The sequence below is a fragment of the Cryptococcus neoformans genome (genome assembly GCF_000091045.1).
Source record: "Cryptococcus neoformans var. neoformans JEC21 chromosome 2 sequence".
NCBI lineage: Eukaryota > Fungi > Basidiomycota > Tremellomycetes > Tremellales > Cryptococcaceae > Cryptococcus > Cryptococcus deneoformans.
In genome coordinates, this window is record NC_006684.1 from 460,289 (window position 1) to 487,500 (window position 27,212).

General features: G+C 48.7%; 10 protein-coding genes across 10 annotated transcripts in view; 5 read left to right on the forward strand and 5 right to left on the reverse strand.

Annotated features, from left to right (window-relative positions):
* Positions 1 to 61: 61 nt before the first annotated feature.
* On the forward strand, positions 62 to 7,259 carry CNB01560 (tubulin binding protein, putative). The gene is made up of 8 exons (XM_024656484.1): positions 62 to 180; positions 349 to 380; positions 430 to 885; positions 937 to 1,225; positions 1,274 to 6,049; positions 6,102 to 6,244; positions 6,305 to 6,743; positions 6,810 to 7,259. The coding sequence occupies exons 3-8, from the start codon at positions 487 to 489 to the stop codon at positions 7,082 to 7,084; spliced, it is 6,321 nt and encodes a 2,106-aa protein (XP_024512134.1). The 5' UTR covers positions 62 to 180; positions 349 to 380; positions 430 to 486; the 3' UTR covers positions 7,085 to 7,259.
* Positions 6,664 to 8,074, reverse strand: CNB01570 (hypothetical protein). Its single transcript, XM_024656485.1, has 5 exons — positions 7,913 to 8,074; positions 7,673 to 7,850; positions 7,292 to 7,614; positions 6,790 to 7,230; positions 6,664 to 6,727 (listed from the first exon to the last, which is right to left on the reverse strand). Exons 1-2 carry the CDS (start codon positions 8,051 to 8,053, stop codon positions 7,725 to 7,727), a joined length of 267 nt encoding a protein of 88 aa, XP_024512135.1. The 5' UTR covers positions 8,054 to 8,074; the 3' UTR covers positions 6,664 to 6,727; positions 6,790 to 7,230; positions 7,292 to 7,614; positions 7,673 to 7,724.
* An 80-nt stretch (positions 8,075 to 8,154) lies between these two features.
* CNB01580 (conserved hypothetical protein) lies at positions 8,155 to 13,501 on the forward strand. The gene is made up of 10 exons (XM_024656486.1): positions 8,155 to 8,321; positions 8,395 to 8,797; positions 8,852 to 9,884; positions 9,952 to 10,015; positions 10,093 to 10,301; positions 10,358 to 10,414; positions 10,470 to 10,588; positions 10,660 to 11,763; positions 11,828 to 13,056; positions 13,111 to 13,501. Exons 2-10 carry the CDS (start codon positions 8,435 to 8,437, stop codon positions 13,175 to 13,177), a joined length of 4,245 nt encoding a protein of 1,414 aa, XP_024512136.1. The 5' UTR covers positions 8,155 to 8,321; positions 8,395 to 8,434; the 3' UTR covers positions 13,178 to 13,501.
* On the reverse strand, positions 13,348 to 14,699 carry CNB01585 (hypothetical protein). The gene is made up of 2 exons (XM_024658429.1): positions 13,612 to 14,699; positions 13,348 to 13,558 (listed from the first exon to the last, which is right to left on the reverse strand). The coding sequence occupies exons 1-2, from the start codon at positions 14,596 to 14,598 to the stop codon at positions 13,550 to 13,552; spliced, it is 996 nt and encodes a 331-aa protein (XP_024514205.1). The 5' UTR covers positions 14,599 to 14,699; the 3' UTR covers positions 13,348 to 13,549.
* Positions 14,700 to 14,814: 115 nt separating this feature from the next.
* On the reverse strand, positions 14,815 to 18,050 carry CNB01590 (expressed protein). The gene is made up of 11 exons (XM_024656487.1): positions 17,860 to 18,050; positions 17,725 to 17,807; positions 17,569 to 17,676; positions 17,362 to 17,524; positions 17,000 to 17,311; positions 16,435 to 16,951; positions 16,235 to 16,386; positions 16,101 to 16,184; positions 15,844 to 16,050; positions 15,200 to 15,792; positions 14,815 to 15,139 (listed from the first exon to the last, which is right to left on the reverse strand). Exons 1-11 carry the CDS (start codon positions 17,999 to 18,001, stop codon positions 14,897 to 14,899), a joined length of 2,604 nt encoding a protein of 867 aa, XP_024512137.1. The 5' UTR covers positions 18,002 to 18,050; the 3' UTR covers positions 14,815 to 14,896.
* Positions 18,051 to 18,164: 114 nt separating this feature from the next.
* On the forward strand, positions 18,165 to 19,904 carry CNB01600 (conserved hypothetical protein). Its single transcript, XM_024656488.1, has 8 exons — positions 18,165 to 18,417; positions 18,475 to 18,533; positions 18,588 to 18,669; positions 18,722 to 18,811; positions 18,866 to 19,033; positions 19,093 to 19,200; positions 19,252 to 19,557; positions 19,613 to 19,904. Exons 1-8 carry the CDS (start codon positions 18,274 to 18,276, stop codon positions 19,859 to 19,861), a joined length of 1,206 nt encoding a protein of 401 aa, XP_024512224.1. The 5' UTR covers positions 18,165 to 18,273; the 3' UTR covers positions 19,862 to 19,904.
* On the reverse strand, positions 19,875 to 21,046 carry CNB01605 (hypothetical protein). The gene is made up of 4 exons (XM_024658440.1): positions 20,802 to 21,046; positions 20,673 to 20,748; positions 20,260 to 20,619; positions 19,875 to 20,209 (listed from the first exon to the last, which is right to left on the reverse strand). The coding sequence occupies exons 1-3, from the start codon at positions 20,965 to 20,967 to the stop codon at positions 20,277 to 20,279; spliced, it is 585 nt and encodes a 194-aa protein (XP_024514206.1). The 5' UTR covers positions 20,968 to 21,046; the 3' UTR covers positions 19,875 to 20,209; positions 20,260 to 20,276.
* Positions 21,047 to 21,215: 169 nt separating this feature from the next.
* CNB01610 (hypothetical protein) lies at positions 21,216 to 22,254 on the forward strand. Its single transcript, XM_024656489.1, has 3 exons — positions 21,216 to 21,486; positions 21,556 to 21,750; positions 21,804 to 22,254. The coding sequence occupies exons 1-3, from the start codon at positions 21,298 to 21,300 to the stop codon at positions 22,041 to 22,043; spliced, it is 624 nt and encodes a 207-aa protein (XP_024512138.1). The 5' UTR covers positions 21,216 to 21,297; the 3' UTR covers positions 22,044 to 22,254.
* A 446-nt stretch (positions 22,255 to 22,700) lies between these two features.
* On the forward strand, positions 22,701 to 25,103 carry CNB01620 (L-lactate dehydrogenase (cytochrome), putative). Its single transcript, XM_568831.2, has 8 exons — positions 22,701 to 22,921; positions 22,976 to 23,160; positions 23,226 to 23,599; positions 23,653 to 23,785; positions 23,834 to 23,912; positions 23,963 to 24,340; positions 24,398 to 24,779; positions 24,830 to 25,103. Exons 1-8 carry the CDS (start codon positions 22,766 to 22,768, stop codon positions 24,919 to 24,921), a joined length of 1,779 nt encoding a protein of 592 aa, XP_568831.1. The 5' UTR covers positions 22,701 to 22,765; the 3' UTR covers positions 24,922 to 25,103.
* A 352-nt stretch (positions 25,104 to 25,455) lies between these two features.
* CNB01630 (conserved hypothetical protein) overlaps positions 25,456 to 27,212 on the reverse strand; it is a 2,159-nt gene continuing 402 nt past the window's right edge. Inside the window, exons 2-9 of the mRNA XM_024656490.1 lie at positions 27,183 to 27,201; positions 27,055 to 27,135; positions 26,940 to 27,003; positions 26,592 to 26,890; positions 26,436 to 26,545; positions 25,963 to 26,390; positions 25,792 to 25,909; positions 25,456 to 25,724 (exon numbers count right to left, since the gene is read on the reverse strand). Coding sequence (XP_024512139.1) covers positions 25,548 to 25,724; positions 25,792 to 25,909; positions 25,963 to 26,390; positions 26,436 to 26,545; positions 26,592 to 26,890; positions 26,940 to 27,003; positions 27,055 to 27,135; positions 27,183 to 27,201 — 1,296 coding nt within the window. The 3' untranslated portion in view covers positions 25,456 to 25,547. The remainder of the gene's footprint in view (positions 25,725 to 25,791; positions 25,910 to 25,962; positions 26,391 to 26,435; positions 26,546 to 26,591; positions 26,891 to 26,939; positions 27,004 to 27,054; positions 27,136 to 27,182; positions 27,202 to 27,212) is intronic.

The following is a 27,212-nucleotide window of genomic DNA, read 5'->3' on the forward strand; positions in this document are numbered from 1 at the left end:
TTTTATGTGTCAACAACAAACAAAACACAGACGCGAACAGAGACGTCCACGCACCATACAGCATTTTCTGCTCCAGTCTTCCATTTCTTTTACTCCTTTCCATTTGCCACCCAGAAAGGTAACAAGAGAGTGGTAGTGCAAAGGTAAGCTACAAGGGGACGGCAAGCGTCTTTCAATTTTGTGAGTCCGTCTCGCACCGTTGTCGTGATATCAGGGAGGGAGCGGCCCTAGCTTTTGGGCCGGTTGATTGAAAGTGTTTAGTCGTTTGTTGCTGGCCATTGTGTCTTCATTTCACATTTAGCTTCCATAGAACCAATCCCATTACAATTACTGACACTCAGGCTATAGGGTTCATTCATATTCGGGGTGACAACTTCTTCGTATGTAACTTCTGGAACCCAGCCTTGTTTATGTCTAACAAAGCTGTAGACCCACCGACTTTTTTGATAATCAACGGGCGTCGACGCCCCATTCGCAGGACCCTCTATGGGATCCCCCTTACCAAGACAGCGTTCACGCGCAAACCTCAAACATGCACTCCCTGCGCCACCATCCACTCGCTCACTAGCATCGATGGCAGGTAACAGCCCGACATCGTCTCCTACGCCTCAACGACGCTCTGAGATTACGGCCGACGCACTTCGGTCTCACCTTTCAAGCTTGTTAGAACAAAAGTCGTCACAACTTCAAATGCTGGGAACAATGGGCCAGGAGATTCTGAGACAACAGCAAGAGCTCGAAGAGCGCATCCGGGACTTTGAAGGTGAAGGAATAGAAGGGGATGCCATCGCGGAGGAGACCAAGGAAAAACTTAGAGAGCTTGACGAAGCAATGAAAGCTTGGGAAAATCAGAATGAAGATATGATGAGAGAGCTCGGAGGAAAGGTACGTCTTTGCCTATTATGTGATACAGCTGTTCAATCTAATTTCGTATAGATGCCTGAGAGCTTTCAAGGTCCGGCTGTTGCCACAGTACCGTCCTCAACCAAAGCTGCAGCTCAACCTAATAATCTCACGCGGCGACAGCGCAATACCCAGCATCGACAGCTTGACATGGAGTTTGCGACTGAGATTGGTCAGAACCTTCTGGTCGAAGTTCGGAGGCTTCAAGCATTGTTGAGTGAAAGGGACCGCGCTCTGGAAAAGCTTTCCGAAGAAAAGGAGACTTGGGAACAAGAAAGTCAGACCCTATTGATTGCTGTAAGGGCTGCAGAAAGCAGCGTTGGTGCGTAGATTGAACGTATCAAATCTTCGGCCACTAACGCCCTTGTAGACCGTTACAAAGAAGAGAACTGGAACCTTGAAGTAAATCTACAAGAACTTCGTTCATCTGTTGCCGACATGCAAGATCAGCTCACCAAGGCCAATGCCGAGCAAGCACGCCTGCAAAAAACCCTCGTATCCTCTCGCGAGGCTGCTGAAGCTTACAAGACCGAAGCCGAGAAACATGCTCAGGCTATCGAAGAACTCAAAGCCAAGCATGAGACTGATATGGCCCAGGCTAGAAGGACGACTGCTGGCTTGCAACGTGACAAAAGCGACTTGTTAGGGGAACTCAATCACGAAAGACAGCGGCGAGTCAGCGCACGAGGCAGAATGTCCCAGAGCTTGAGCGCTAGCCCTGGCATGCTCAGTCCTAACCACCTCGACAGCGACGAAGACGATGTCTTTGCAGCTGGTGGAAAAGGCAACTCCAGCCCTACCAAACGCGGTCCTGGCTTTGACGCCAACGATAATGCCCTTTCGCCTTCTCAGCTTTACGAATCCGACTTTGACTCACCGAACCCTACGCCCTCTAAACCATTCCCCCGATCACCTCTTGGAGAGATGTTTGTCAGTGAGAACGATGAGCTCCGTGAGAAACTTCGGGTCGCTGAGCAAGAAATTGAAGCTCTCAAGAGCGAAAATGAGCGAGTCCGACTTGGCAGCTTTTCAAAGAAGGAAAGCGTTGTCGATGAGTTTGGCACTCGTGCTCCTGCAGGTGAATGGGAGGAAGATGAGCACACGATTGGTGCTTCAAGTCGAGGCCGAGGTTCTACCCGGGGCAGACGTGGTGGACGAGGAAAGAATTTTGCCGCCAGTATTGGCCGCAAATTTGGTTTCAACAGAGCAGTTTCTGGCCTCAGCACCCCCAACGCTGGCGACAGAAGCTTCAACTCAACGAGCTCTGGCACTCCCGATCTTTTGCGCCCTCGAGACATGTCCGCGAGCCCCGCTCCTTCCGTTATTGGTGGCGAAACGTTGGGCAACGTCTTGGGCAATCGCTCTGTTGAGAGGCTCGGATCTGCCTCACCTTTCAACACGCCTTCCATCGACAGTCTCAAGGCTAACTTTGGTCAGCCTACAGCTCTTGCCGATGAAATCGGTGCGCCCATCGAGCCATCTACCGACTATGTCGACGCTGGTATCATGACTGATAAATGGTCACCGGAGAAGCCAATCATGCCTGGTACACAGTCGCCTGCTGTTATCCCCTCACCTACCACGCCTACTGAACTCATTGCCAGCTGGGGTGCTGAAACACCTAAACGCGGTGTCAGGGATGAGTCGCAGTTTGCCAACCTTCCTCCTCTCCCTCCTCCTCCAGCAACCCCCACAGCTGCTGGTGATACTACTCCCACCAAGAAGAATACTCCTCTTCCTATGCCCAGCAGGCTTCAGCAAGTCTTTGCGCCCATTTCTATCGATGATAGTATGTCTATCACTACCGATACTGATGCCGACGACTATGAATCGGCTGCTGAGACGATCGGCTCCCTCACTCCTAACCGAACCCAATCCGAGCTCCCTACCGACACCGAAGCCTACCAAACTGGCCGAGAATGGCCCAACGAGAGCAGCGCAGAGGACAGTGACACGGAGGAAGTGCAAGAACAAGAGCACACTTTGCGTGGTCTGAAGGCCTCTTCTACCATAGGTTTGGGCTTGGCCAGTGCCGCTGCTGGTGGATGGGCTGCTGCTAAGCAAGCACACAAAATGGCCAGTAGAGACAGAATCGCCGACGCTCCTGTCGAGAAGATCGTCGAGAAGATCGTCGAAGTCGAAAAACGCATTGAAGTCCCTGTCGACAGGATTGTCGAGGTTGAAAAACGCGTTGAAGTACCTGTGGACAGAATCGTCGAGGTTGAAAAAATTATCGAAAAGATTGTCGAAGTCCCGGTTGAGAGGATTATCGAGGTCGAAAAGATCGTCGAAATACCAGTTGAAAAGATTGTGGAGGTTGAGAAGATCGTCGAAGTCGAAAAACGCATTGAAGTTCCTGTCGACAGGATTATCGAGGTTGAGAAACGCGTCGAAGTACCTGTGGACAGAATCGTCGAGGTTGAAAAAATTATCGAAAAAATTGTTGAAGTCCCGGTTGAGAAGATTATCGAGGTCGAAAAGATCGTCGAAAAGATTGTCGAAGTCCCGGTCGACCGAATCGTCGAGGTACCTGTAGAAAAAATCATTGAAGTGGAGAAACTCGTCGAAGTGCCGGTTGAGGTCGAAAAGATCGTCGAGAAGATCGTCGAGAAGATCATCGAGGTACCGGTGGAAGTTGAGAAGATTGTAGAAGTTCCCGTGGAGAAAATTGTGGAGGTTGAAAAACGGGTTGAGGTCCCCGTAGAGGTGGAGAAGATTGTTGAGGTACCTGTCGAGGTCGAAAAGATCATTGAGAAAATCGTGGAAGTTCCCATCGACAAGATCATTGAAATCGAGAAGCGAGTGGAAGTCCCTGTCGAAATCGAAAAGATCGTCGAGGTGCCTGTGGAGACAATTGTCGAGAAAATCGTTGAAGTTGAGAAGATCGTGGAGAAGACTGTTGAGGTCCCAGTCGAAAAGATCATCGAGGTCGAAAAGATTGTCGAAGTCCCCGTCGAAAAAATCATCGAGGTTGAGAAAATCGTGGAAAAGATCGTTGAGGTCCCAGTCGAAAAGATCATTGAAGTTGAAAAGATTGTGGAGGTCCCCAAGATCATTGAGGTTGAAAAAGTGGTGGAGAAGATTGTTGAGGTTGAAAAGGAAGTCATAAAGGAGGTGGAAGTGGAGAAGATAGTGGAAAAGATTGTTGAGGTGGAGGTTGTCAAGGAGGTGCCTGTCAATGTTGACGTCGAAAAGATTGTAGAACGGGTCGTGGAGGTCGAAAAGCCCGTCGAAAAGATTATTGAGGTGCCAAAGATTGTGGAGGTGGAGAAGATTGTGGAGAAGGTGATAGAAGTCATCAAGGAAGTACCCAAGGAGATCGAGATCATCAAGGAAGTGGAGGTGGAGAAGATTGTTGAAGTCATCAAGGAAGTGGAGGTGGAGAAGATTGTTGAAGTCATCAAGGAAGTTGAGGTTGAAAAAGTGGTCGAGAGGATTGTTGAGGTGCCAGTGGAGGTTGAGAAGATTGTTGAGGTCGAGGTGGAGAAGCGAGTCGAAGTACCGTTTGAAGTGGAGAAGATTGTTGAAGTTGAAAAGGTTGTTGAGGTGCTGGTGGAAGTGGAAAAGAGAGTGGAAGTACCTGTGGAAGTTGAGAAGATTGTGGAGAAGACGATTGAGGTGCCGATGGAGGTTGAGAAAATCGTGGAAAAGATCGTTGAAGTTCCGGTTGAAATCGAAAAACGCATCGAAGTCCCGGTCGAAGTCGAAAAGATCGTTCAAATCCCCGTTGAGGTCGAAAAGATCGTGGAGAAGATGGTAGAGGTGCCTGTTGAGGTGGAAAAAATAGTCGAAAAGGTGGTGGAGGTGCCTATCGAAATTGAGAGGATTGTTGAAGTTCAGAAGATTGTCGAGGTGCCTGTCGAGGTCGAGAAGATTGTCGAAAGGATTGTGGAGCTTCCCGTCGAAGTGCAGCGAAGAATTGAGGTCCCGGTCGAGAAGATCGTGGAGGTCGAAAGGATTGTTGAGGTCGAGAAGATTGTGGAGGTACTAGTCGAAAAGATTGTCGAAGTCCCTGTCGAGCGTGTCGTCGAGAGGCAAGTCGAGGTTCCGGTCGAAATCGAACGCATTATCGAACGACGAGTTGAGGTTCCGATCGAGAAGATTGTCACCATCGAAAAGCGCATCGAAATTCCCATCGAGAGAATCGTCACTGTGGAGAAGATTGTTGAAGTCCCTGTTGCCGCCAACAAATCTCTTTTCTCCGACTCTACCTCTCAAACCGAACCTCTTGCCTCTGTGAACTCCTCGTCGCTTGCCCCCAATCCCGACATCGGTTTGTTCCGTGTCACACCTGGTACAAGTTACGACTTCCTCAAGGCTCCTCCGTCGACTGTTCGTCGAGTCTCTGCGGACAATCTTGCGGCTGTTGCCAGTGGCTCCGCCGATTCCACAAAGACAGTCGAGACGAAGAGTGTACCTACTTCTCCTGCGGACAAATCTCAGCCGCCAATGATGAACCTTCCCCCTCCACCTAGCAACCCACCGCCTAGTCGTATCGGCAAGAAGATGTCAATGGGTCCTCCTCCTTTGCCTACCTCTCCCCACCCCGACGACTTCCTTCAACGGGCAACGAGCCCCGCATTCCAATCCACCGTTAATCGGCGCTCTTCGACGCGTACCGCTCCATCTGCTGCTGGAGCTGCTATCCGTGCTTCTGGTGGTGACATGCCGCCCCCAGCCTCTACCTCGCGTAAACCGTCAAGAAGCAGTTTCAAGCCCGCGGCTTCTGCTCAAGCCACGCCTGTCAGGGATGATGTCAAGTCTCGCCAAAGCGTCAGGCGCCGCACAGACAACACCTTTGCTTCCAGCGGTTACACCTCTGCCAACTCTAGTGCCACTGGTCATGATCAACTCATAGAACATGATCGCAACCCTTCACTCTCGTCATTCGATAGCTATGCCGGGACAGTCCCGAAGCCGCGTGGTGTACCTACGGCAGGCTCAACCGATCCCCAAACAATTCACGCGATTACGCAGACGATGATTGGAGAGTATCTGTACAAGTACACGAGGAGAGCAGTCGGCAAGGGTCAGAGTAGCAACAGACACAAGAGATTCTTCTGGGTACATCCATACACCAAGACTCTGTACTGGAGCACAGAGGATCCGGGAAGTAGCAGAGCTTCCGAGAGTTCGGCCAAGAGTGGTGGGTAGTCTACCATGTTAGGTAATGAACGTGTAGCTGACAAAGATAACAGTGTTCATCTCGAACGTCAAGGTTATCGAGGACACTAACATCCAACCTCCTGGTTTGTTCACCAAGAGTATCGTCGTGTCTACTCCTGGGCGAGAAATTCAGATCACTGCACCTACACAAGAGAGGCATGAGCTCTGGATGTCTGTACGTACCCCTTTTTTGCATTTGTTCCCAACGACTTGGACCTGATCCTTTTGGCTTTAGGCACTGCAGTTCCTTTTGCAAAAGCAGAGTCCTGAAGCCAACAATACTCTCGCCGAGACCACTGTTCGAAACAGCTCTCGCCCGGCTCTTGCCTCAATAGCCGACGAACAAGGCCGACTTACAATGCCCAAATCTCCCCTGTCTCTTCGTTCATTTGGCTCTGAGCGCCATTCTCTCAGTAATATTACCCCCAAAGCCAATCGCAGCCACTCGACCATGAGTAACTACCCTCGTTCAGCGTCGACGATGGGTAAAAGGGCAGGTACAGTAGCACATGAGTATACGAGAAGGCACGAAGTACCTCAACCATTCCATGGTGGGCACCGGTACAAGGGGCCTTATAAGGGAGCACCAATTGTAGACGACGAATTCGATGTAGTGTCACGGGAAGATGGAGAGGATATGGATACTTCATTTGAAGGCCTTGAGAATGTTAGAGGTGAGTTTTATTATCATATCCGAAACTGGAGTTTTCGGTGTCTCACTACTCTTTTTACGAATAAAGCGTGCTGCGATGGCAAACACCTTGTCGGCCAGCATAATCACCATCATGACCATCCCAATGTCCCTCGGACACCTGCTCGGGCGGAGACACCATCTCTGCGCGGCTGGTCTATGCGTTCAGGAAGAGCGTCCAACGTGCTTAGCGACGGAGAAAGTATCTTCTCAACAGCCAAGAAGAGGGAAGAACGATCAAAATCTGCCATGGGACATAGGGATAGGAGGGATGGAGCAAAGAGTCCTGCTATGGGGTCGTTGAGGAATCTCAAGCAGGCATAGTTTCAAATAGGTTTCCTTCTTGACAATTTCGGGACGTTTTTTTGTGAATCGATGGTTTCTTTTTTTTGTCTCCTTCCGTATCTGTCTTTGTGACCTTTTTTGTGCATAGACGATTAGAGTATCTAATGTGCATATATATACCCTATCTTGAAAGGATGTATAATATCGTCAGTGGCAAGACAATTTACAATAATCAGGGGGCTTTACGCAGCGAATATCACTCGTCTTGTGGTTGAAAAGTTCGAAAAGAGACTTTTCAGGAAGATAAAGGTAACCGTAACTGAATCAGAACCATCCGCTTGGGTAGTCTTCCGTCTGGCGGATTGTAGTGCTGCTTAGACAGGCGCTGGACTGTCGATTCTTGGGCCCAGAGATTATTGTTGACGTTAAAGTAACCCGGTGAGACACCAGTTGTTAATGGAACGACAGAACAGCCTGCCAGTTGGTATTGAACGAGCGACAGAACAACCTGCCAGTTGTTATGGAACGACAGAACAACCTGACCTCATAATCCTGGCAGCAAGGGTGGCCTTGTTTGATCAAAGTAAGATAGAGTTTATTGGCCGTTAAGAATTGATATACACTCACTCGGTTTTTCTGGTGTAGTCAAAAAAACAAAAAAAAAGTAGAGTTGGCCAAATTAGGCAAAACGAAAATACTCCCAGCCAACCCAGTTGGCGATTGCGAACCATGTCGTCACAGGAATGAGTAGCGGAACAAGATATTTATAGTGCTCGTCTTCACACAATGGGCGTAGCCATGTAATCTGTGGGTGCATTCTCGCATAAGTTTTATACTGGTAAAACAGAGGAAATAAATGTTACGTACTTGGGCAGGGCAGTAAAAGTAGGACAGAGCGAGGAGGGCGGAAAGAAGGGAGATGGTGAACATGCATGCTGCGCCGATATAGAGTTGGAGAGCTGAACGTGGCCTTAGCGGGAGTGGTTCGAATGTGATGGGACGGGACATGGCTGAGGAATAGAGAGATGTGATGACGACGCAGAAAAAACGAGGTGTCGAGATGTAAACAACTAAATACTTATCCGATCGGCCGGCTCTTGCGCGGATATTTGTTCCATCGACACGATACTGCTTGTTAGTCATCCGTCCCCGCTCCTTTCTGCTGGCCACTCGCCCCGCCCCGTCCCCAGCATAATGGCTCCCGAATTCTAGGCTCCCGCGACGACCAAAGGAGACAGCGTCAAAGGTGCCGTGGAAAGACCCGGCGACAAACACGGTGAGCATCGAAAACGGATCTCTCGCCGGCAACACTGCAATACTGACGCCGCCGGACCATGCTTTGTCTACAGAAAAAAACACGGAGCAACAGACAACAGACAGCAAACGAGAATGCCCAGACTCCTGCACGCCCTCGCCCACCACAAGCACATCTTCCCTTCAGACTCCTCTTCGTCACACCAAGACTATAATGCGTCCATGCAGGACCCAAACAGGTTACGTTCACGGCTACACGCCTTGTTCCACTCGAAAGACAACCATCCGCAGGATGACGATGCACAAGACAGTCGACAACAACGAGCCATACAAGCAATAGACGGCGACGATTGGTCAGGCGATGGTCATGATACTTCTAGATCGATGAGCTTTTCATTTTCAAATGGATCAGAGATCGGAAGTACGGTTGCGCCTCCAAAACCGCAGCGGGAAGCTATCAAGGTATTGGTCATCACTTGGAATATGGGCGATGCACTCGTACGTTCATGATACTCGCATTTCCATATGACAGCTAAAATTCTATCCTCTCAGCCAAAAGGCGATCTCTCGGTCCTTCTTGGCAAAGTACCCCCATACAAGCCACCACAGTCACCCATTACCGGGCTTCCATCATTGCCTATTGAGAATGCCCACCCGTACCATATCGTTGTGATCGCCGGTCAAGAATGTCCGACACCCAGCGGCGCTCCCCGTGGACTAGGCGGTGGATTAATAAAAGGCGTGACTCTGCGACACAAGAAGGAGATTAAAGAAAAGAAGGAGAAAGAAAAGGAAATCAAGGAAAAGGATAAAGAGATTAAAGAGGAAGCCATCGATCTTGAGAAAGATGCTGAAGATGTGGTGCAAGGAACCAAGTCTCCTGAAATTGGCGGCGACGACGACGACAGGCTCAGAGCGACCAGCCCAATGACTCCTCATTCACCTTTTCTCCATCGTCTGTCTCCAGCAGCAAAAGGCTGGAGTCAAATGCTTGACGATTACTTCTGTGGCCCCAATTATCGGTACGACGTGCCCCACTCATTACCTTCTTCCAACCCTACATCTTCCCGTGACTCGCCCGTACCCGCTCATAAACCCAATATACAATCTCCTGTCCCGTCGCCTCAACCCAGCGCTATACTTCGTTCATCGTCTGTCCCCATGACGCCCTCTAACCCAGTCCCTACCCCTCTTGCCAAAATAGCAGCTACGAACGGCAAGGGAAACGTTCCCAGCCCACATGGACCTAGTCACCTTAGACCTCCTCTAAGCCCTTTGGCAACATCACGCTCTTCTCTTGAATCGGGCTCAAACACGTTTATAAATTCGTCAAGCGACGATTCGGAGGATAACGGTGAAGACGTTGTCCCCTACATAAATCCCGCAGGCGATAAGAAACTGCAGCAAAAGCCAAAGGCCCTGTCGTCCCCGTCCAAGCAAAAGTTGAAGAGGCCAGAGATCGTCATTCCTACGGAAGAGACGAAAAATGACGATCAAGGAGCGTATGTCCACGTGGCAAAGGAGAGGTTGCTTGGGATGTACCTTTCCGTATATGTATATAAAGATGCAGAGCATCTCATACAAGGTATGTCTTATCTATATCCTTGGCCCATTCGTTTATATCTAAATGTATCTCGCTAATATACCGGCAGGATTGGATAAAGACTTTGTGACTGCAGGTTTAGCTGGTGGTCGATTCGGTAACAAGGGCGGGATGTAAGTCCCCCAAACCCCAGCTTTTGGTTTCCGATATATATATATATATATATATATACTGACGTTTTGCTCGGAAGCGGGATAAGCCTCAAACTCGCCGATCACCGATTCCTGTTTGTCAACTCTCACCTCGCCGCACATACAGATAGACAAGCAGCCCGTCTTGCCAATATCGCCAAGATCAAATCCGAACTCCGTCTAGACTGTTTTTTACCCAAGGATGATCCTCGAGCGCAAGCAGAAGATATTGCGGATCGATTTGATACTGTATTCTGGTGTGGAGATTGTGAGTCTACATGTAATTTTTCTTTTCAAACAAAATGGAAGGCTGATAAGGAGCAGTGAATTTCCGTTTGGAACTTTCCAGATTACATGCCGACTGGCTTATTGAGCAAAAGAGTAAGTCAATCCTTGCCATTCCTTTCGTCCTCCTCGCCGCTGATACAAGTTTCAGAATACGCGGAAGCACTCATGTGGGATCAACTCAAGATGGCCATGGCCGACCCGGAAATCAATCCCTTCCCTGGGTTTGAAGAGGGTCCAATTAATTTCCCCTGTACCTTCAAGTATGATGTGTGTTACATCTCCTTTTCAGTAATATCCATGATAATAATGAGTGCTCATCATCTTTGTATATATAATAGGTATGGAAATCCGTCCGCGCAACTAACCGCGAGATCCGGCGGAACCTCAAACGCCGCAAATCCTCCGCCTCTGCTGCATCAGTTGACATTGATTCTTCTCAAATCTCCTCTTCCAACCCTGGTAATGGTGGTGGCGGTGGTCGTAAAGCAGGTGGGCACCAGAAGTCTTTGAGTGGGGTGCCGGAGGCGGACGCTATCGAGGAAATGGGCGAGGAAACGTCTGCATCTGCACTTGCGCCTGCGGATGGAATGATGTCAGGTCAAGGGCCTAGTCCTACATCTGGCCAAGAATCCGACAAGGATCAGTTAAGACCTCCATCCAGGAGTGGTGATAGGAGCGACGAGGAAGATTATGGACGACAATCGTTCGAATCTAGTCGATATACCTCCGGAGTGGCGTCGACTGTGGGTACGGATGCGGAGGAAGACAATTCGGACGCCGATTCTGAACCTCGTTCGCACCACTCCCACAATCACCGCCAGCACCACCACCAGCAGCATAAAGCGTTTGAGAGCGCGTTGAAGGAAAAGACTCGGCATCTGTTGGGTTTGGTCAAGATGGATGGGATTTTGACGGGCAGCCCTGGCAGACGGAATCATAATAGTAATAATAGTGATAATAATAATATTGGAAGAAGAGTCAGTAATAGGAACAGAGGGGAGAGTACAAGTACCGCCAGGCGGGAAAGACGCAAGGAAGAGCAAGACAGGAACGAGTACGAATCTCGTCGGGCGTCCATGTCGAGTTTTGCGTCTACCAACATTGGCACCGAGTACACTACTGAACCCGACATTGGGCGACTGTCCAATTCTTCTTATCGCAGTATCCGAAATCCTACCGCTTCATCCCAGGATGACCATCTAGGCATCCCCTCCAAAACGGATAGATCAGTCACTTCACACAGTTCAGCCTCACCGCCCAGCTACGCCGGCGACTGGACCAAGCCTCCTTTTACAAGGAGACTTTCAGGGATGAAACGGACTTCGAGCAGCAAGTCGGTGTATAGGGAATTGGAAGAGGGGGAAGATTTGGATAATGATTTGGATGTTGATAGGCGCGAAGGAGTTTATGATAGTTCAAAAAAACAAAGAGTGCCGAGTTGGGTACGTGTTTTTTTACTTTGATCAGTCTCTCGCGGAAGTGTAAACTAATAGTCACGATGAAAAGTGTGATCGAGTGCTGTGGAAAGCGCACATTACCCCCGATCCACCTCTTGAGCCGATCAGTGAAGACCATGACCCTTCGCTTAACCATGAACGGCCATTATCAAGAATCTCCACCGCATTTTCTAATTTTGGTGGGCATTTCAGGCTACCAATGGGACGTGCATCTACCAAGGAACCTTCTTTGCTGGTACCCACCTCAACAAGGTCTGGGAAGAAATTGGAACATGCTGTAAAGGAGAGTGATGAGGATGATCACTGGGGGGAAAAAGTTGACAAGGCATTGAGGTTTGATGCGGATCGCAATATGAGCGACAGTTTCGTCTCATCGCCGCCTGAATCGCCCGATCTAAGATCTACGGGGACCGAATCGGGTCTCATCCCTGCCCCACGGCAAGTAAGTCCTCTGGGCAAGGAACAAAAGTTCTTTTCTGCTAGTAAATCTATCCCGCCCCTTTTGACGCCGAAGATGAGTCCAGTCAAGACTGAGTCAGAATCGTCATCTCCTCGGATTACTCATTCAGCTCCCGATCCTGGCAAACGGAAACTCAGCTTTGACCCGACATCATCTTCGCCTTTAAAAGGAACTTCCACTCCCCCAACCGATCAGTCGTCTCATATCGACCGAGTTAAATCACCAGCTTCTCGACCTCGATCGAATTCTGATAGCACTGGAGACCAAGGGGTTGAGCAGGAAAAGGAAAAGAAGAAGGGTAGAGTGAGCGATGGCATTGTTGGGGCTCTGGCTACTCCCACAAAAATCGAAACCAAATTGAGTGTTATGGGAAGAGGAAATGGTGCGAGCCCGAGGAACAAGAGTCCCAAGGGAACGGATTCACCTACTAGAGCAGCTACTTGGCAGCCCTTGCAATCTTCCAAGACAGAATCAGCTACTAACACTGCCGAAACGCCCCTACCGCCCATCCACTCCAAGTCATACGCTCCTTCCCGTCCCACGTCGTCCAACATGGACAGCAACCCTTCTTTCCAGCCTCTGACGCACGCAACGACGTTGGCTGGACCGGCGCCTACTGTCAGTAACAGGCGAGAGCACGATAAGAACGCTTTCATGAGGTTTTTGAGAGACTTGCCTGGGTGGTTGCATAGGAGCGATAGGAGTACGGAAGAGGAAAAGGATAAAGATGAGACTGGTGAAGAGTTGAACCAGGAGGAGAAGAGGTGGCAAAAGGGGGAAGTGAGATGTTTGCATTATGGGACTATCGATGATGCTGGGTGAGTCCCTCAGTCTGATGTCTCGGCTTGAGATTAGTGCTGATTGTATGGCAGAATGAGACTATTGGAAGGCAGATCAGACCATAGACCAGCTATTTTCGCGGGAGCCGTGTACATCTAGTCCGGACTTGATCGTTTTAGACCTTTCCTGTCGCGTAGCGACTACAACAGCTGGGAAGTTTACTTTCGTTTTTATAAATTTTGACGATACCTCATGATTACGATACTATGGATTTAATATGGACATTTCGATATATCCCGTTCCTGCCAAGACAGGCAAAAATCATACAAGTGCATGGTATGATAGGTATAGTCGACTCGCAGCGTCGTTGAGCCATTAATAGCAAGTCACAAGAGGCATTAATTCAGCGACTAGTATATGAGGGGGTAAGGCTGGAAGTGAGATGGTATAAACTGTCTAATGGATGTAAGGTGGTCGTCATGGTCGTAAAAAAGTCATAAGATTCGTGATGTATATGACAAGAAGGCAAATTTATGATTGCTAGGTTGCCAGAATTAGTCTCCATCTTCTGATATAAACAAAGAGATGCTCACGCCTTGAGAATCAAACCCTTCCGGCGCATCCCCTTTAGCCCCATACGCTTCACTAACATCTGCCAAAGCTCCATCCGGCTGAACAGTCATCCCTTTTCCTTGGGTCTTTCCCGCCAATGGTTTTCCACGTCCCGTCTTTTCCGCCTTGGGACTCCCATGATCAGTCATCTCTTCAACGGTATTTCTCCTCGTCGCATTGACGCCCAGTATTGGGCTGTCACCAAGTAAACGTTCAACCTCTGTTCGGCGACGCTGTTGCGGTGTGTCGCGGAAGTTGAGAGGGCTAAGGGTCATGTTAACTTCGAATGGCATATTGCGAACCTTGGATCTGGTACGCGTCGCGGGCGAACCCTCAAAGTCTTCAAACAAAAGAGTGGGAGGAGCAGAATTCTCCTTGTTCATAGTTATCTCCTTTTTGTGGCGGCTGACAGATGAAATAACAGCGGGAGAGGATTCAACAGCGGAAAGAACTGTTCGTCCGCGCTTGGCTGGAGATCTACCGGTCTCGGAACGCGTCGTAGGTCGACGGGATGCACCCTCATTTTCCTGTGGGTCTGAAAAAATGGGTAGAGGTGAGAGCAAGTCTCTAGTGCGTTTGATGGACGATGCAGCGGGTAGGGGTTGGCTTGTTACCAAGGTCGACGTTGGAGCTCGACGTTTGATCGCAGTTGCACCAATGACGCCCGATGATTTCGGTTTTGATGGTTCAGGATCGGTATAGATCTGAATGGTAGATTTTGATTTTGGTTTGACCGGAACATCCGCCTGTGACTTCTTCTTCGATACAGCCGACTGTTTGAGTGATAACGTTTTGGATGGAGGAGGCACGAGTGATTTGGGTTGGAGGGAAGTGAGGGCCTGACGGGACCTGTTTGTTGACCGCCTTGGAGATGTACGTCTGGGCTGTTTGGAGAGCGGTTGAGGATTACGGTCTGGGGATTCTGTATATATGGCGAATACTGCACCCTTTTTCTTTGTGACTGGCATGGTTGATGGATGAGAAGAAAGAAGAAAGCGTGAAAGAGGAAAGAGACGGGCGGAGTGCAGGGGCGTCGATGGGGAATTGGATTAACCACGTGGCTTCCGCAGGTAACATAAAAACAGTAAACAACACGTCACCAAAGAAAGTCGCGTCCATAATTAGGGAAAAAAAAGGCCTACGAGCGAGAATCACGCGAGAAGCAGCCACCATGAGACGGTGTTCTATCAAGAAGACCATGACAACATGCATGACAAAATTACAACAAGACTTCCTTGCTATCCCGAGAAGCGTTTCCTGGCACTTCTAACGTTTTTTGTTCTTTGAAGTTTCCCCTTCCTCGCCAAAAAGGGCCATAAGTTTTCTCCGCTCCCTGACAGCCTTCTGATCAACATATTTGATCTGCATACTTTCTTCAGGTGCATCATTTCCAAAGTTTTTCATTGGGTCGTCTTCGACTTCTATGGATTCTTGGTATTCTGGATGTAGAGGCTGGGGATTAGGGCGGTTCGAAGGCGAAAGTAATGCAGGGGAGCGGGAGTTTGTGCTCTTTTGGGTGAGAAGAGATAGTTAGAAGGATCATGGTGTGACACTGAATGACAGACTCACCTTGATTCTGGCTGAAGGCCTTCCACGTCTTGGTATATTTACTGGAGTCCCGCTCGGCTTCTCTGCCAGCCGCCTTAACACATCAGATATATCCTGCTTCTTGTCCATATCCCCCAGCGCTGCTGTACTTGCAGCCTTATTTGGCAAAGCCGACGTTGAAGCGCCGGCCGCGGAGCTGCCAGGCGTCATATTCATATTTTTATCTGCTTCCGTGAGGAGTTTATTGTTGAGTGGACTGGGTCGAGGATCTGGAGCAGAGGTATGTCGGTTGAGCGATTGAGGCGATGGTTTGAGGGGATCTGACCGTTCTTCCATGGTTGCATCGGCATGTTGAATCTCGGATACATCAGCTCGAGCATCAAGCATAGAGATATCATCCGTTGAGTCGTTGACATGCGTAGGAGTAGGTCTGAGGGCTCGAGAGGCTGGGATAGACGAGGGACCGGCTTGAGAAGTTATCTGTTTATTTTGACCAGATGTGCCGGGCTCGAAGCGGTGCTCAAGCCTCGGCTCCGGCTTTACACCCGAATCACAAGGAACGGACAAGTCAGCTTTCGAATGGTTGGCCTTATCTGCAGTTGATAGTAAATCTTCTAGTACCATGTCAGTAAATGAGATGCAGAATTTACGACCTAGCAACTTACTATGAGATCCACGAAGATTCTCCGGTGGGATATGCAGCTGATATTCTTCCTCTGGCTCAAGCTTCCCTGTCTCTGCCATCTTTAACAACCAGTCATGCTTCACAATTTGAGAGCCCCAAGCCTTTGCCCGCCGGACTTTGATGCCGTGATTGCGAAAGGAGATGAGGTGAGTCACATCACGGTCTACCGTGAGCTGAAGTTCAAAGCCTAGCACATGAGGGTTAGCGAATTGATAATAGGCATTGGATCACACTTGCCGAGGGCCCTGGCAAGTCGTCGATGATATGAGGACAGCTGATGATCTTCGGAGCCCGAGATATGGACAATGATTCCTTTTGCTCCTGCATAACAGGTCAGAACCCAAAATATCAAAATTATCATTACAACTGACCTGGAATGGGAACATCAATGGTCAAAGGTTTGTATAAGAGATGCTCATCTGGAGACACAAGCTTTCCCTCGACAATACATGACTCAACCCAGTTCTCAGTCACATAGATTGTGCTTTGACCCTCAGGCATGGGTGGTATATTCGGGTTGGCTCTAAGACCGCCATATTAGCACGCTGTGATAGGAATGGGGTCCCCTTACAATCTTATGATCGCATAGTTGCAAGTCTCTCCCTTCATCCAATCCTTTTCGTCAACAAGGATTGCACCACGCGACGACAAGGCTTCCAGCATCGCTTCCCACCCTTTGCTTTTACAGACAGCCATTCTCAGCCCTTCAAAAATTCTTGCAACTTGTTTTGATTCGTCAATCTTGGTCTTTCCTTCTGTTTCGTGGGTTGTGGGACAGGCAGATGTAGGGGCATCGGCAGTGACAAAAGATGTTGAGCGGGAAAGATGAACCATTGAGCTTTTGGCGACTAGTTTAGGTCGTTTGGCAGTTGGTTCTTCGAGAACTGCTGAAGCACTCCTTTTGGGTGTGTCTCGATTTTTGCCTTCGCCTATTATCTGTCCGACAAGAGTGTCTAATCCGGCAGTTTTGCGACGCCGGACAGAAGCCTGTTCGCTCGCATATAATTCTCCCCCAGTAGCAGTAGAGCTGTTGATGACAACCTTGCGATCAGGTCGGGAAATTTGAAAAGTCCCGTTGATAACGTCCTCTGCCCTAAGATCAGCCAAGATAATACCTAATTCTTGATTCTACGCACCAGGATCGACTTTTCCTCCTCGTCGTGGCTTGGTCGCATCGTACTTGTCTGAGGGCCATCTTCCACGGTACGCTACACAGTCCCAAATCCACTCCTCGTACACGATCAAAATGTCTCGCTCATCCCTTACCCCTTTTCTCCTTCTAGCCTCATTCTCAGCGTTCTCGCGAAGAGCCCATTTGACTTTTTCTGAGCGGCGTTTGTCGCTGGTAGGATGTGAAGATACAAGGTGGGTGCAGTCACGATCGAGATCTTTCGAGTATTCGCCTCCATGGCTAGTGATGAGTTGAATCAGGAATCTACGACGATCCACTAATCACGGCATTGTTAGTGACAGACAGGATTGGAGGAAGAAGACATACTCTGATCGATACCGGACATGGATATCCTGAATCCCGTAAATGGCAGTAGCCGATGATTTTCCTCATCTTCCTCAAAATTAAGCTCTCCGCCCGCCAGCCATATCTCATGAGCCTCTATGATCCATGCCGGTGTCATTATAGGTATACCATTTGCCAAAGCGAACTGTAGATGTCAGTTCGCGGATTCGCACGAAGCAAAGGGCTCACTTGATATTTTGGCGACTCGTAACTGACGGCGACGACATGCGTGATGCTTCTTGTAAGGGCAGTATCAACTTCAGCCCCAAGCTCCCTGGCGAGGCTGCTTAGTTGTGCCTATACAAGGCATTAGCACGGGGCACAAAAATTGATAGATGCACCGACCTTGTTTTCCACACCTGTGAAAGTGATGAAAACTCCTTTCCAAGGTCTTTCAGACTGGTGAGAGTGAATTCTTACTTCTTCGTCTTCCATCTAAATGAGTATGATCACTCCTGACACCACCGACTTGCGACTTACCTTCGGCCTCCGCCTGTCTCAAGAGCTCCAAATCCATCCGGCTCAAGGGGGATCGTTCTCTGGGAACGTGAGCCTTTGGCGGTGCGGGTCTATTGATGGCATTGGGTATCTTGCGAGAAAGATGTCCTCGTCGGTTGCTCATGGCGGACAAGTAGCTGTGGGTATACGAATGGAAAAGTAGAGAGGAATTGATGAGGGACGCGACGAAAACATTTGGGTGAGAACTGGTTGACGCGACTGTATACGCGTGTGGTGGGTGAAATTGATTCCGCTTTGTGACTTTTGTGGTCATCTGTATTCGCTCCTCAAATCGTCATAAGATACCGTGCTGTAGGTATACATATATTTATTCCTCTTGGCTACTGCACCATCGGCAGCCGTGCCCAGCGCATTCACATCCATTGCAGTGCCAGAATGATATCTCTATCAGCCATCCTTCGTCCGTCTTTCTGCCTCCCGCTCATCACTCGTCGAGCCCTCCACACCTCCACCTACCATCTACAGAACAAGGCTGTTCAACCTCAAACACCAGCCACTGGGAATGTAGATCTTGGTGCAGTATGTATAGATAATATTAATCCAAACATTTCAGCTTTCGTTAACTTGCCATTCTAGCCCGTTACCTATATATCAAAAAGTCATGATCCGTGGTTTAACCTGTCATACGAAGACTGGTACGCTGCAAGGATTCTTCGGTCCAAGTATACTTCAACTAATTTACCCCAAAGGCTGCTTCGAAACACACCGCATGATCAGCCAGTTTTATTCTTATATCGCAACTTTCCATGTGTAGTTATAGGGCGCAATCAAGTACGTGTATATCCGCTTTTTCTAGGACTCGAAAAAGGTTGACTCGCCATAGAATCCCTGGAAAGAGACGACTCCCAAGAAGCTGAGAGAAGAGTCAATTCCACTTGTACGGAGACGTTCGGGAGGCGGCACAGTATACCATGTTCGTTCTGTCCATGCCCGTCGGCCAACTATTAATCACACACCATGAGTGTAGGATATGGGCAACACGAACTTTTCCATCATCCTCCCTCGTCTTCTCTTCACAAGGTCCCACGGGGCTCAACTGATCTCACGAGCTATAAGAGAAACACTCGGTATTACCGGCTGTGGGGTAAACGATAGGAATGATGTAGTAATTAGAGATGGGGATAGGGAGTATAAGATGAGTAGTTCAGAGCTGCTGCTAGTACTAATACTCTGATGCTGACTCTTCGTGCTTACGTCTCAGGATCGGCATACAAGATCATCCAACATAGGGCGTATCACCATGGAACAATGCTCATTTCCTCTTCTCTGGCTGAGCTTGGCAAGTCATTAAGATCAAGTTCTGTGGGTCACATGAAGTCTTACTGAGCGTCCTTCTAACCGTAACCTCTGTAGCCAAAGATGGAAACTAAGGGTATCGCCTCATATCGCTCGCCGGTCACGACCCTGAACCATTATTTACCCCCGTGGCAATCCAAGCACTTGCATCATGACGATTTTGTACGTGCTGTCACTGCTGAGTTTGCCAAAACCTATGCCGGCGAAGAGAAGCCCATGACAACGTGCGAGGTCACGGAGTCTATAATCAAAGATCAGAAAATTTGGAACGGGTATGAAGAGTTGAAATCTTGGGAGTGGCAATATGGGCAAACACCAGAGTTTACCAACGAGTTGGAAGGCAACTTTTCTTTTGGTGATCTTGCAAGTCGTTTGTAATTCTTGGTGGAATTTCAAGCGCTGATAGTATTCTTTCCAGTCAATTCCTATCGCAGCTCGACATGCCGTAATCACGTCGATGAGTATTCACCTTACTCCTCCTCTCCATTCCTCAACGGAAGAAACATCTATCAAGCAAGCATACCTGGATTCATTGGCCTTATCATTGGTGGGTAGACGATATGAAAGCCTGGAAGGGTTTGAAGGCGCCATGGGGGAAGAGTGGGATGATGAGCATTGGAGGGATCTGGGCAACGACATTGTTTCTTGGTTGCGGAAGCACATGTAATAATTATTTATAGGTAATATCGAATGCATATTGGCGTTATAATACCGGACAAAATATTTCAGCCCCGTATCTGTCACAGCGACTACAGATCTTTGGAACGCAGTGTCAACATAGGGCTATATGGATATAGGTCAGAGGTGAACGATTTTTGAGCACCCAGCAACCAGTCAATTGAAGACGGTTACAAGTGCCCATCGTACGGACCAGCAGCCAGTGAGGGTTGTCACTCGATGTGACTACGGCTGCTGGGGGCGTCCTGACCAAGATGCGGTGATAAAAAGTGTCACGCAATGGATATCAATGGCCTTGCGAATGGAGGTATGTCATGCATGGTATACAACAAGGATATCTGAGGAGAATGTCAGCCACAGTGGTTGTCGTTTGATGCGAAGACTTACTCGGCAAATACATATGTCTATCTTCCACCGCTCAACATTTCCCCAATAGCCTTGATCCCTTCTGTAAATCTTCGACTTTGTTTCAGCCATATTGGCTTGATTTCTTCGGGATTTGTTGCAAACATTTTGGAAGTGGGCAAAGACGGATTAGTGAGGTTTTCCGCTTGCCCATCTGCATGTTTGTTGGCGGAGATGGCATGGAAGGAAGGCGGTAATGAAAGAAAGGGGTTATTGCACGCTATAAGCACGAGATTATGGACCGCTCGGAAGATGGCGACAATGTCAGCGTCTTTAATCATAGCGTCCACCATTGATACTGAGAGGACGATTCGGAGCTTCGTTGTCGTTTGGAATCCATAGCTGGACATATAATCAGCCGCCGGGCCTACGTGTAGAGGGGATCAATGACTTACAATGCCATATCTTCAAGGGAATATAAGAGCCCCAAGTACGAATCGGCAGGTCGTGTAGGCGTTGAAGTCATGACAACTGAAGATTGATATCAGCACCGAGAAATCCCGTGCCACGTCCAGTACACGCACGTCTCTCTTCAAGCACATCTACAGCTGCATGGTTGAGATGGTAATGTCGTAACTCGTCTTGCTCGCTGGTGAACGAACGGACGTAGAGAGGTGTGTTGGACGGGGAGAGGATGCAGATGGAAGTGAGATGGAGGGGGACTTGTGGAATGGAGGAGCGTGGGTCCATGCTGAACAGTGGATAAGGTACTTGTGAGCGTCTTCCAGATATCCTATACTGTGAGAGAAAGTGGACGAGATTGATTATCGAAACTCGAGCACCTTAACCATCAGCCCCCTATACGTAGCTCACCTCCGTCGTCGGTGCAAGACACAACGCGAGAGGTGTCGGTTACGTAACCGTCCATATGAGCGATGACGGTGATCTCATTCATCCTTCGTCGGTGCTGCCTCTACTACTCTCATCCTTCTCTTTACAAGAAACATCTTATTGTCTTACGTCGTAACTTCATAGTATATATACAGCAAATCAAATCGACGGATAACTGTTCCTGCAAGAATGACAACACTCGACCCTTCACACATCCCTTTTCGGTCTCAAGCCCAGGCTGTCCATAGGCCTTCCTCTTCTCCCTTCCCAGATGACCTTCCCAAACCTTCAAGGCATGATAGCGTGCGAGCAAGGCAAGAAGGGAGGAAGAGGGTAAAGGGCCATATGCCCCCTTTGCCTGATCTCCGGTTCGAGCAGGTTGGTCTCTTTTTACAGTGTGCGTTCGCGTCTGACACTGATATATATATGTGTATATGCCATCAATAGTCTTTTCTTCTCTCAATAAGACCGTTCCTGAAGCCTAAGCCCGGCAAGGGATCCAGATTAGATCGAGTAGAAAAGCCGGAACAAAAAGTCGGAGCAGGCATGGTGCAGAGCGCCGACAGGGATGAGGTCTACTTCTGGGGCCGGGAAGTGGAAGTGGATTGGTCTAGCGTCGCTTGGGTCACCATTCGCGATCAGGTAGGCCGGTGCCCAAACCTGTAATAAATTGTAAATGCTGATGGAGAAAACAGCTGTTCGCTCCTCTTGTCCAAGGTGCTCTCTGGGGATGGGCAACCGTTTTGCTCTCTGCGACAGGTGTTGCCCTTCGCGCCAGCCTCTATCCTGCGAGGCACAGCCCCCGCGGTAGAATTGCAGGGGGACCTGGCGGCTCGACAAATGCTGCTGGTGGTGGTGAGGCCGTTGGAGGGGAGTGGTGGAGAAAGTGGGTGAAGAGCTGGTTTGGCGGCTTGGAGACGGCCGCCGTTATTTGAGTCTTGGTGTACGAGGCACTCAACGTATCGCCAATGTATGATCGTCACGTCGATTCAATAGATATCAGCTGCGCCATTGATGGGGCTGCTGCAATGTTCATATTCTCATCTCAAATAACAGGCATAGAATTGAATCTTGAAAGCAGATCACATTGCATCCATGCTCTGCAGTAGCAACAATAGACGAGAAGTCTAAATATTATGTGTCGCCCGCCTTTACATGAAGTGTTATCTTCAGCTCACCCCCTGACATTGTTGCCCGCGCATGTACACGCTCATTAACCGTCCACAGAAATAACAGATCGTCATATCTGCCACAGGTCTCATTTCGCATACCATACCACCATACCATACCATACCGCGACCAACAGTACATCGAAAACTGTTCATTCGTTTACCTGTTGCTCGCTTAAGCAAACTCACGGCTGACAGCTGATTGCGGGATGCTGGATGTTAATGTGGTTGATACGGGATACTGGGTACTGGTGGATGTTGTAGTTTGGAGGACCAAAAAATTACCACGCTACTAGTAGAATTACGACAAACGATGACGTGATTCTGCTGGCCCGTGATTGGCAGATCCAGCGAGGAATCCTGTCGGCACATTAAACATCCGGTCCGCCGGCCGTAACCTTACAACAGCTGAACTTCTTATTATTCCAACTCTTTCAACTCTTGTTTAGATACCCAATGGCCATCCGCCAGACATCGCATTCACCACCATGTCCATAAGAACCGCGTTTCAAAAAGCAGCAAGACTGTCGCGTAATCGTTCAGTCTTTGCTCGTGGTCTGACGAGCCGCATAGCGCCGAACACAAGTTCAAAGGTCGTCTCTTCCCGGTTTCTGATCGGTGCCGGTGTGGCTTTGGCTGTCCCAGTGAGTCAATTTACTGTATCATCCATCGCAATTGATATTGATGACACATTGTAGACGTATATGTACTTGAACAGAGCCCATCTTGATTCTCAACAAGTGGTTGAAACTGCCGTACCGGATAAGCCTGAAGCTCTTGAGCAGGAAAAGAAGCAGGAGGCTAAGAAGGTCTCCATCAAGGAGGTATTGGAGCATAAGGATGGGGATCGAGTGTGGGTTGTAATCCAAGGAGAAGTGTACGAGTACGTATATGACGATAACACCGCAAGGACGTTTAATTGGACGAGACTAACAGTGATCATAATAGTATGACAGATTTCCTCGAAGATCATCCAGGAGGCAAAGATATCATAGTGGAGAATCGCTCAAAAGACGTGACATTTATATTCAACCCTAGGCATCCTTCCGATCAGCTTGAAGCAGATAACCTCCCTCCTAATGTTCAACATCTTGGAACTCTTGACACCGCTTCTGCCTCCGTTGAGGAAAAGGAAGCTCTGAAGCTGAAGGTTTCCAAGGACGAGCAGGACGAAACCGAGAGAATTGAACGTAAGCGCAAAGAAATAGAGGAGCAAGGATTGGGAAGTGTCGTGAACATGAGGGACTTTGAGAAACTTGCCGAAGACATGTGCACTAGTGTTGGATGGGCCTATTACGCTTCTGGAGCTGACGATGAGTTCAGTAAGACCTGCCTTGATAACCGGTAACTCTAGGATGCTCATAACCAATGACAGCTAAAAATGAAAACAACACATCGTACCAGAAGATTCATTTCCGACCCAGGGTTCTGAGAAAAGTCGCCCAAGCTGATGCATCTACAACTATTTTGGGCTATAAGAGCACCTTGCCTGTTATGATTTCCCCTGCGTAGGTGTGTTTCGCAAAACAGCTTAATGGAATCTTATATATGACCAGTGCTATGGCTAAACTGGGCCACCCTCTTGGTGAGGTCAACATGACCCGCGGAGCTGCCAATACTGGTATCATCCAATGTGTAAGTTTACCTCAGCACGATCTAGGACAGGTATACTAAACAATTATCAGATCTCCTCATTCGCCTCCTGTTCCCTGGAAGAGATATGTGCCGCCCGATCTGAGAATCAACCCCTCTTTTTCCAGCTTTATGTCAATTCTAAGCGTGACCTTGCTGCCGAAGTTCTTAAGCGGGTCAACCGCCTCAACCTCAATGCCATCCTCCTTACAGTCGATGCTGCTGTTGGTGGAAAGCGTGAGCGTGATTTGAGGCTCAAAGGCAATTTTGAACCCCCAAAAACTGGAGCGTATGAAAAGCACGACGATACCAAGGGTGTCAGCGAGGCAATGTTTGCTGGTGTCGATCCCGACCTCTGCTGGGACGACATCAAGTGGATTAGGTCTCAAACCAAGCTACCCTTGCTTATTAAGGGTGTGCAAACTGTTGAGGTATGTATACGCTGCGGCTAATCTGGTCTGCAAAATAGGCTGACTTTTATGGTATAGGATGCCATTCTTGCCTATCGCATGGGTGCCGACGGCGTTGTGCTCTCAAATCACGGTGGCCGGCAACTCGACACAACCCACACCGGTATTGATACCCTCCTTGAAATTCGTAAACATGCTCCTTACCTCCTCCGACCTGAATACCGAGGTCCCACCGGTGTCCAACCTGCCGCCCTGGAACATCCCGAGAACTTGACCCCTCCTGACCCTCAAGAGAAGCCCACCGACCGCCCATTCGAGATTTGGGTGGATGGCGGTATTTGGAGAGGCTCTGATGCTGTCAAGGCACTTTGTTTGGGTGCTAATGCCGTTGGATCTGGAAGAGGTTTCTTATTTGCCAACGCTGTTGGTGGACAAAAAGGTGTCGAACATGCTGTTAACAGTACGTATGGTATACTGAGAGAACAAGCACAAACTAATTCAGCTTGGCAGTCTTCTCGGCTGAGATCCTGACCACGATGAGACTACTTGGTGTGAACAAAGTGGATCAATTGCGGCCCAGCATGGTCGAAATAAAAGCATAGTTGTCTTTAGACATCGATGGACTTGGGTACTATTATATTATCATATGCACCTTACTTTCCAACGGCTCAGCGGAACTCTGGAACGCAAAGAGAATGAGAGGTTGGGGAAAGTATGAGATTGTGCTACAGCGGCGTTATTTACGTCTTCAAAAGTCTATTTGTACTTCCACGCACTTGCTCGACAGTCTTGGCATAATAATCGCTACCTTTTTATGTCCCTGTCGACTGCAGTTTGTAATCGGCGCAAATATCCTGGCGACTTTCTAATCAATTCTGGTAACTTTCTAATCAACCCTTGCTGCCGTCATTAGAAAATTGATACCTGGAATAGAAAAGCCAAGCGCGAAAATCTTTCGGACATGACCGATCTTGTTATTTTCTGACCAGAATTCACTGTGTCCCGATCGCAGTATGTTCACGACGTGACCTGGCCATAAGTGCGTAGCATTCTGAAGTATGGGAAGCTATCTGTAACTCTTGTTGCTGTTGAGGGGCTTTAACAAAGAACTACCACGGAATCCTTTACTTCTTCATCAATGATTAGATAATGCATGCTCAATATTATTGTTATATACTTTGTTGACGCGTCTTACCTTCGTTCGCGGCGACGCTCATTATATATGTATTTACGCTACAGGTGTTTGTGTCACATCATCCTCATTATCTTCAAGCAGTATAGCGGCATTGGCATCTCTTCTGGCCTTCCATTTCTTCATACCCCACCTGGCACCATACCAACCGACGAGAATAGCGGCAAAGCAACCCACAATAGCAGCACCAATGTATCCAGATTGATCGTTGGCCTAAATCAGGGAATCATAATGAGCTCGCCAAATATTAAGGGAAAGCGGATGAAATCAAAAGACCTACACGAGCCCAAGCTCGCCACCAGCTGCCCGCCAAACCGCCTCCATCGGGATCATTAGCAGCATCCTGGCATTGAGTACAATTGTCACCGATGAGTCCCATGATTTCGATTAAAGATATGCTTCCGTCGCGCCGTTAGTCTGGCGCTCAATCACGGGCGCAATGGAAGCTCACCTCAGTGCGACGAGAATAGACAGAAGAGTGAGGATGATAGAAAGAGATGACATGGTGTTTGCTTTGGCCTTTATTACTCTCTCGTTACGCACACCCCCATTATTGTCCACCCTTGAAGGCCCACCGACTCTTTCTTCTTCCACTAATATCTCATTGCCTGTTTTAGCTTTGATGTTGTCCTCTGTCTCAAGCCTCTCAATTTCCCCTTGAGGAATGTCAGTCTGCTCAATGACATGTCTTTCAGTTTGGCCGCCTTCCGCAGGAAGAGCTGTGGCTACCGTTTCTTCGAGGTAAGAATCCTTGTGATCGAGGTCAGGATACTGAAGGAGAGCGAGCTTTCCTTCAGGGGAAGTTGTATCAGGGGTGGCGTAGGCATAGAGCATGAGGATGGAGTCAAGAGAGTCGACGAGGGACATGCCCGCGGTGAACTGGAAAAGGATAAGACTTTGCCACCCGCGAGAAGATATACTTACAAGGAAAGGAAGGATTACAATCTTGCCATGGCTGATCGAGTCCCCATTGGGACCACGTTGAGCGATGGCGGAGATAGCAAGCAATGCAATGGAAGAAGCAGTGTCAAACCCTGTTCCAAAATCAATACAGCTCGAAAAGAGTTGAGTTCGACTGACCAAAACCAAATAGTACTCCAACAGGGTACATTTTCCAAGGTCGATCGACGGCTCTGAGTATAGGTCCAACGACTCTCACCATGCAGCCTCCCCCATAAATTTTAGAAGGGTCACCTTCGTCCTCATCTGGGGGCAGACCAAGAGCTTGGCGGCGTTTCATAGACCTACGCTGCTTAATAGCACCAATGAGGAAATAGATGTTGAGGCAGGCAATCAAGAAGAGGAAAGATGCCGAGACAGAAGCTCCGACAATACCACCGATAGATCCAACTCTGTCAAGCTTGTCGTAGATGTCCACACTAATTCAAGTCGTTAATGAAACACAGTCTGATTCGCACGGGAATTTACCTGACGGCGATCGCGACGTTCACCACAATAACAATAGTGGAATGACCAAGTGAAAAGAACAGACCTGTAATGTTTTGAGTATAGTACATCTAAGCGGTAAATACATGAAACTTACCGCACGTGATGGGCAGCTGGCCCTGGCTGACAAGTTGTCTGGTAGCGTTATCAATGGCACTAATATGGTCTGCATCAAGGCCTAGAAGAGCGTCAGGCTTGAGCATATCGTAAGTGTACAAGACATACCGTGTCGTAACCCAATAGTCTAGTGAGTCA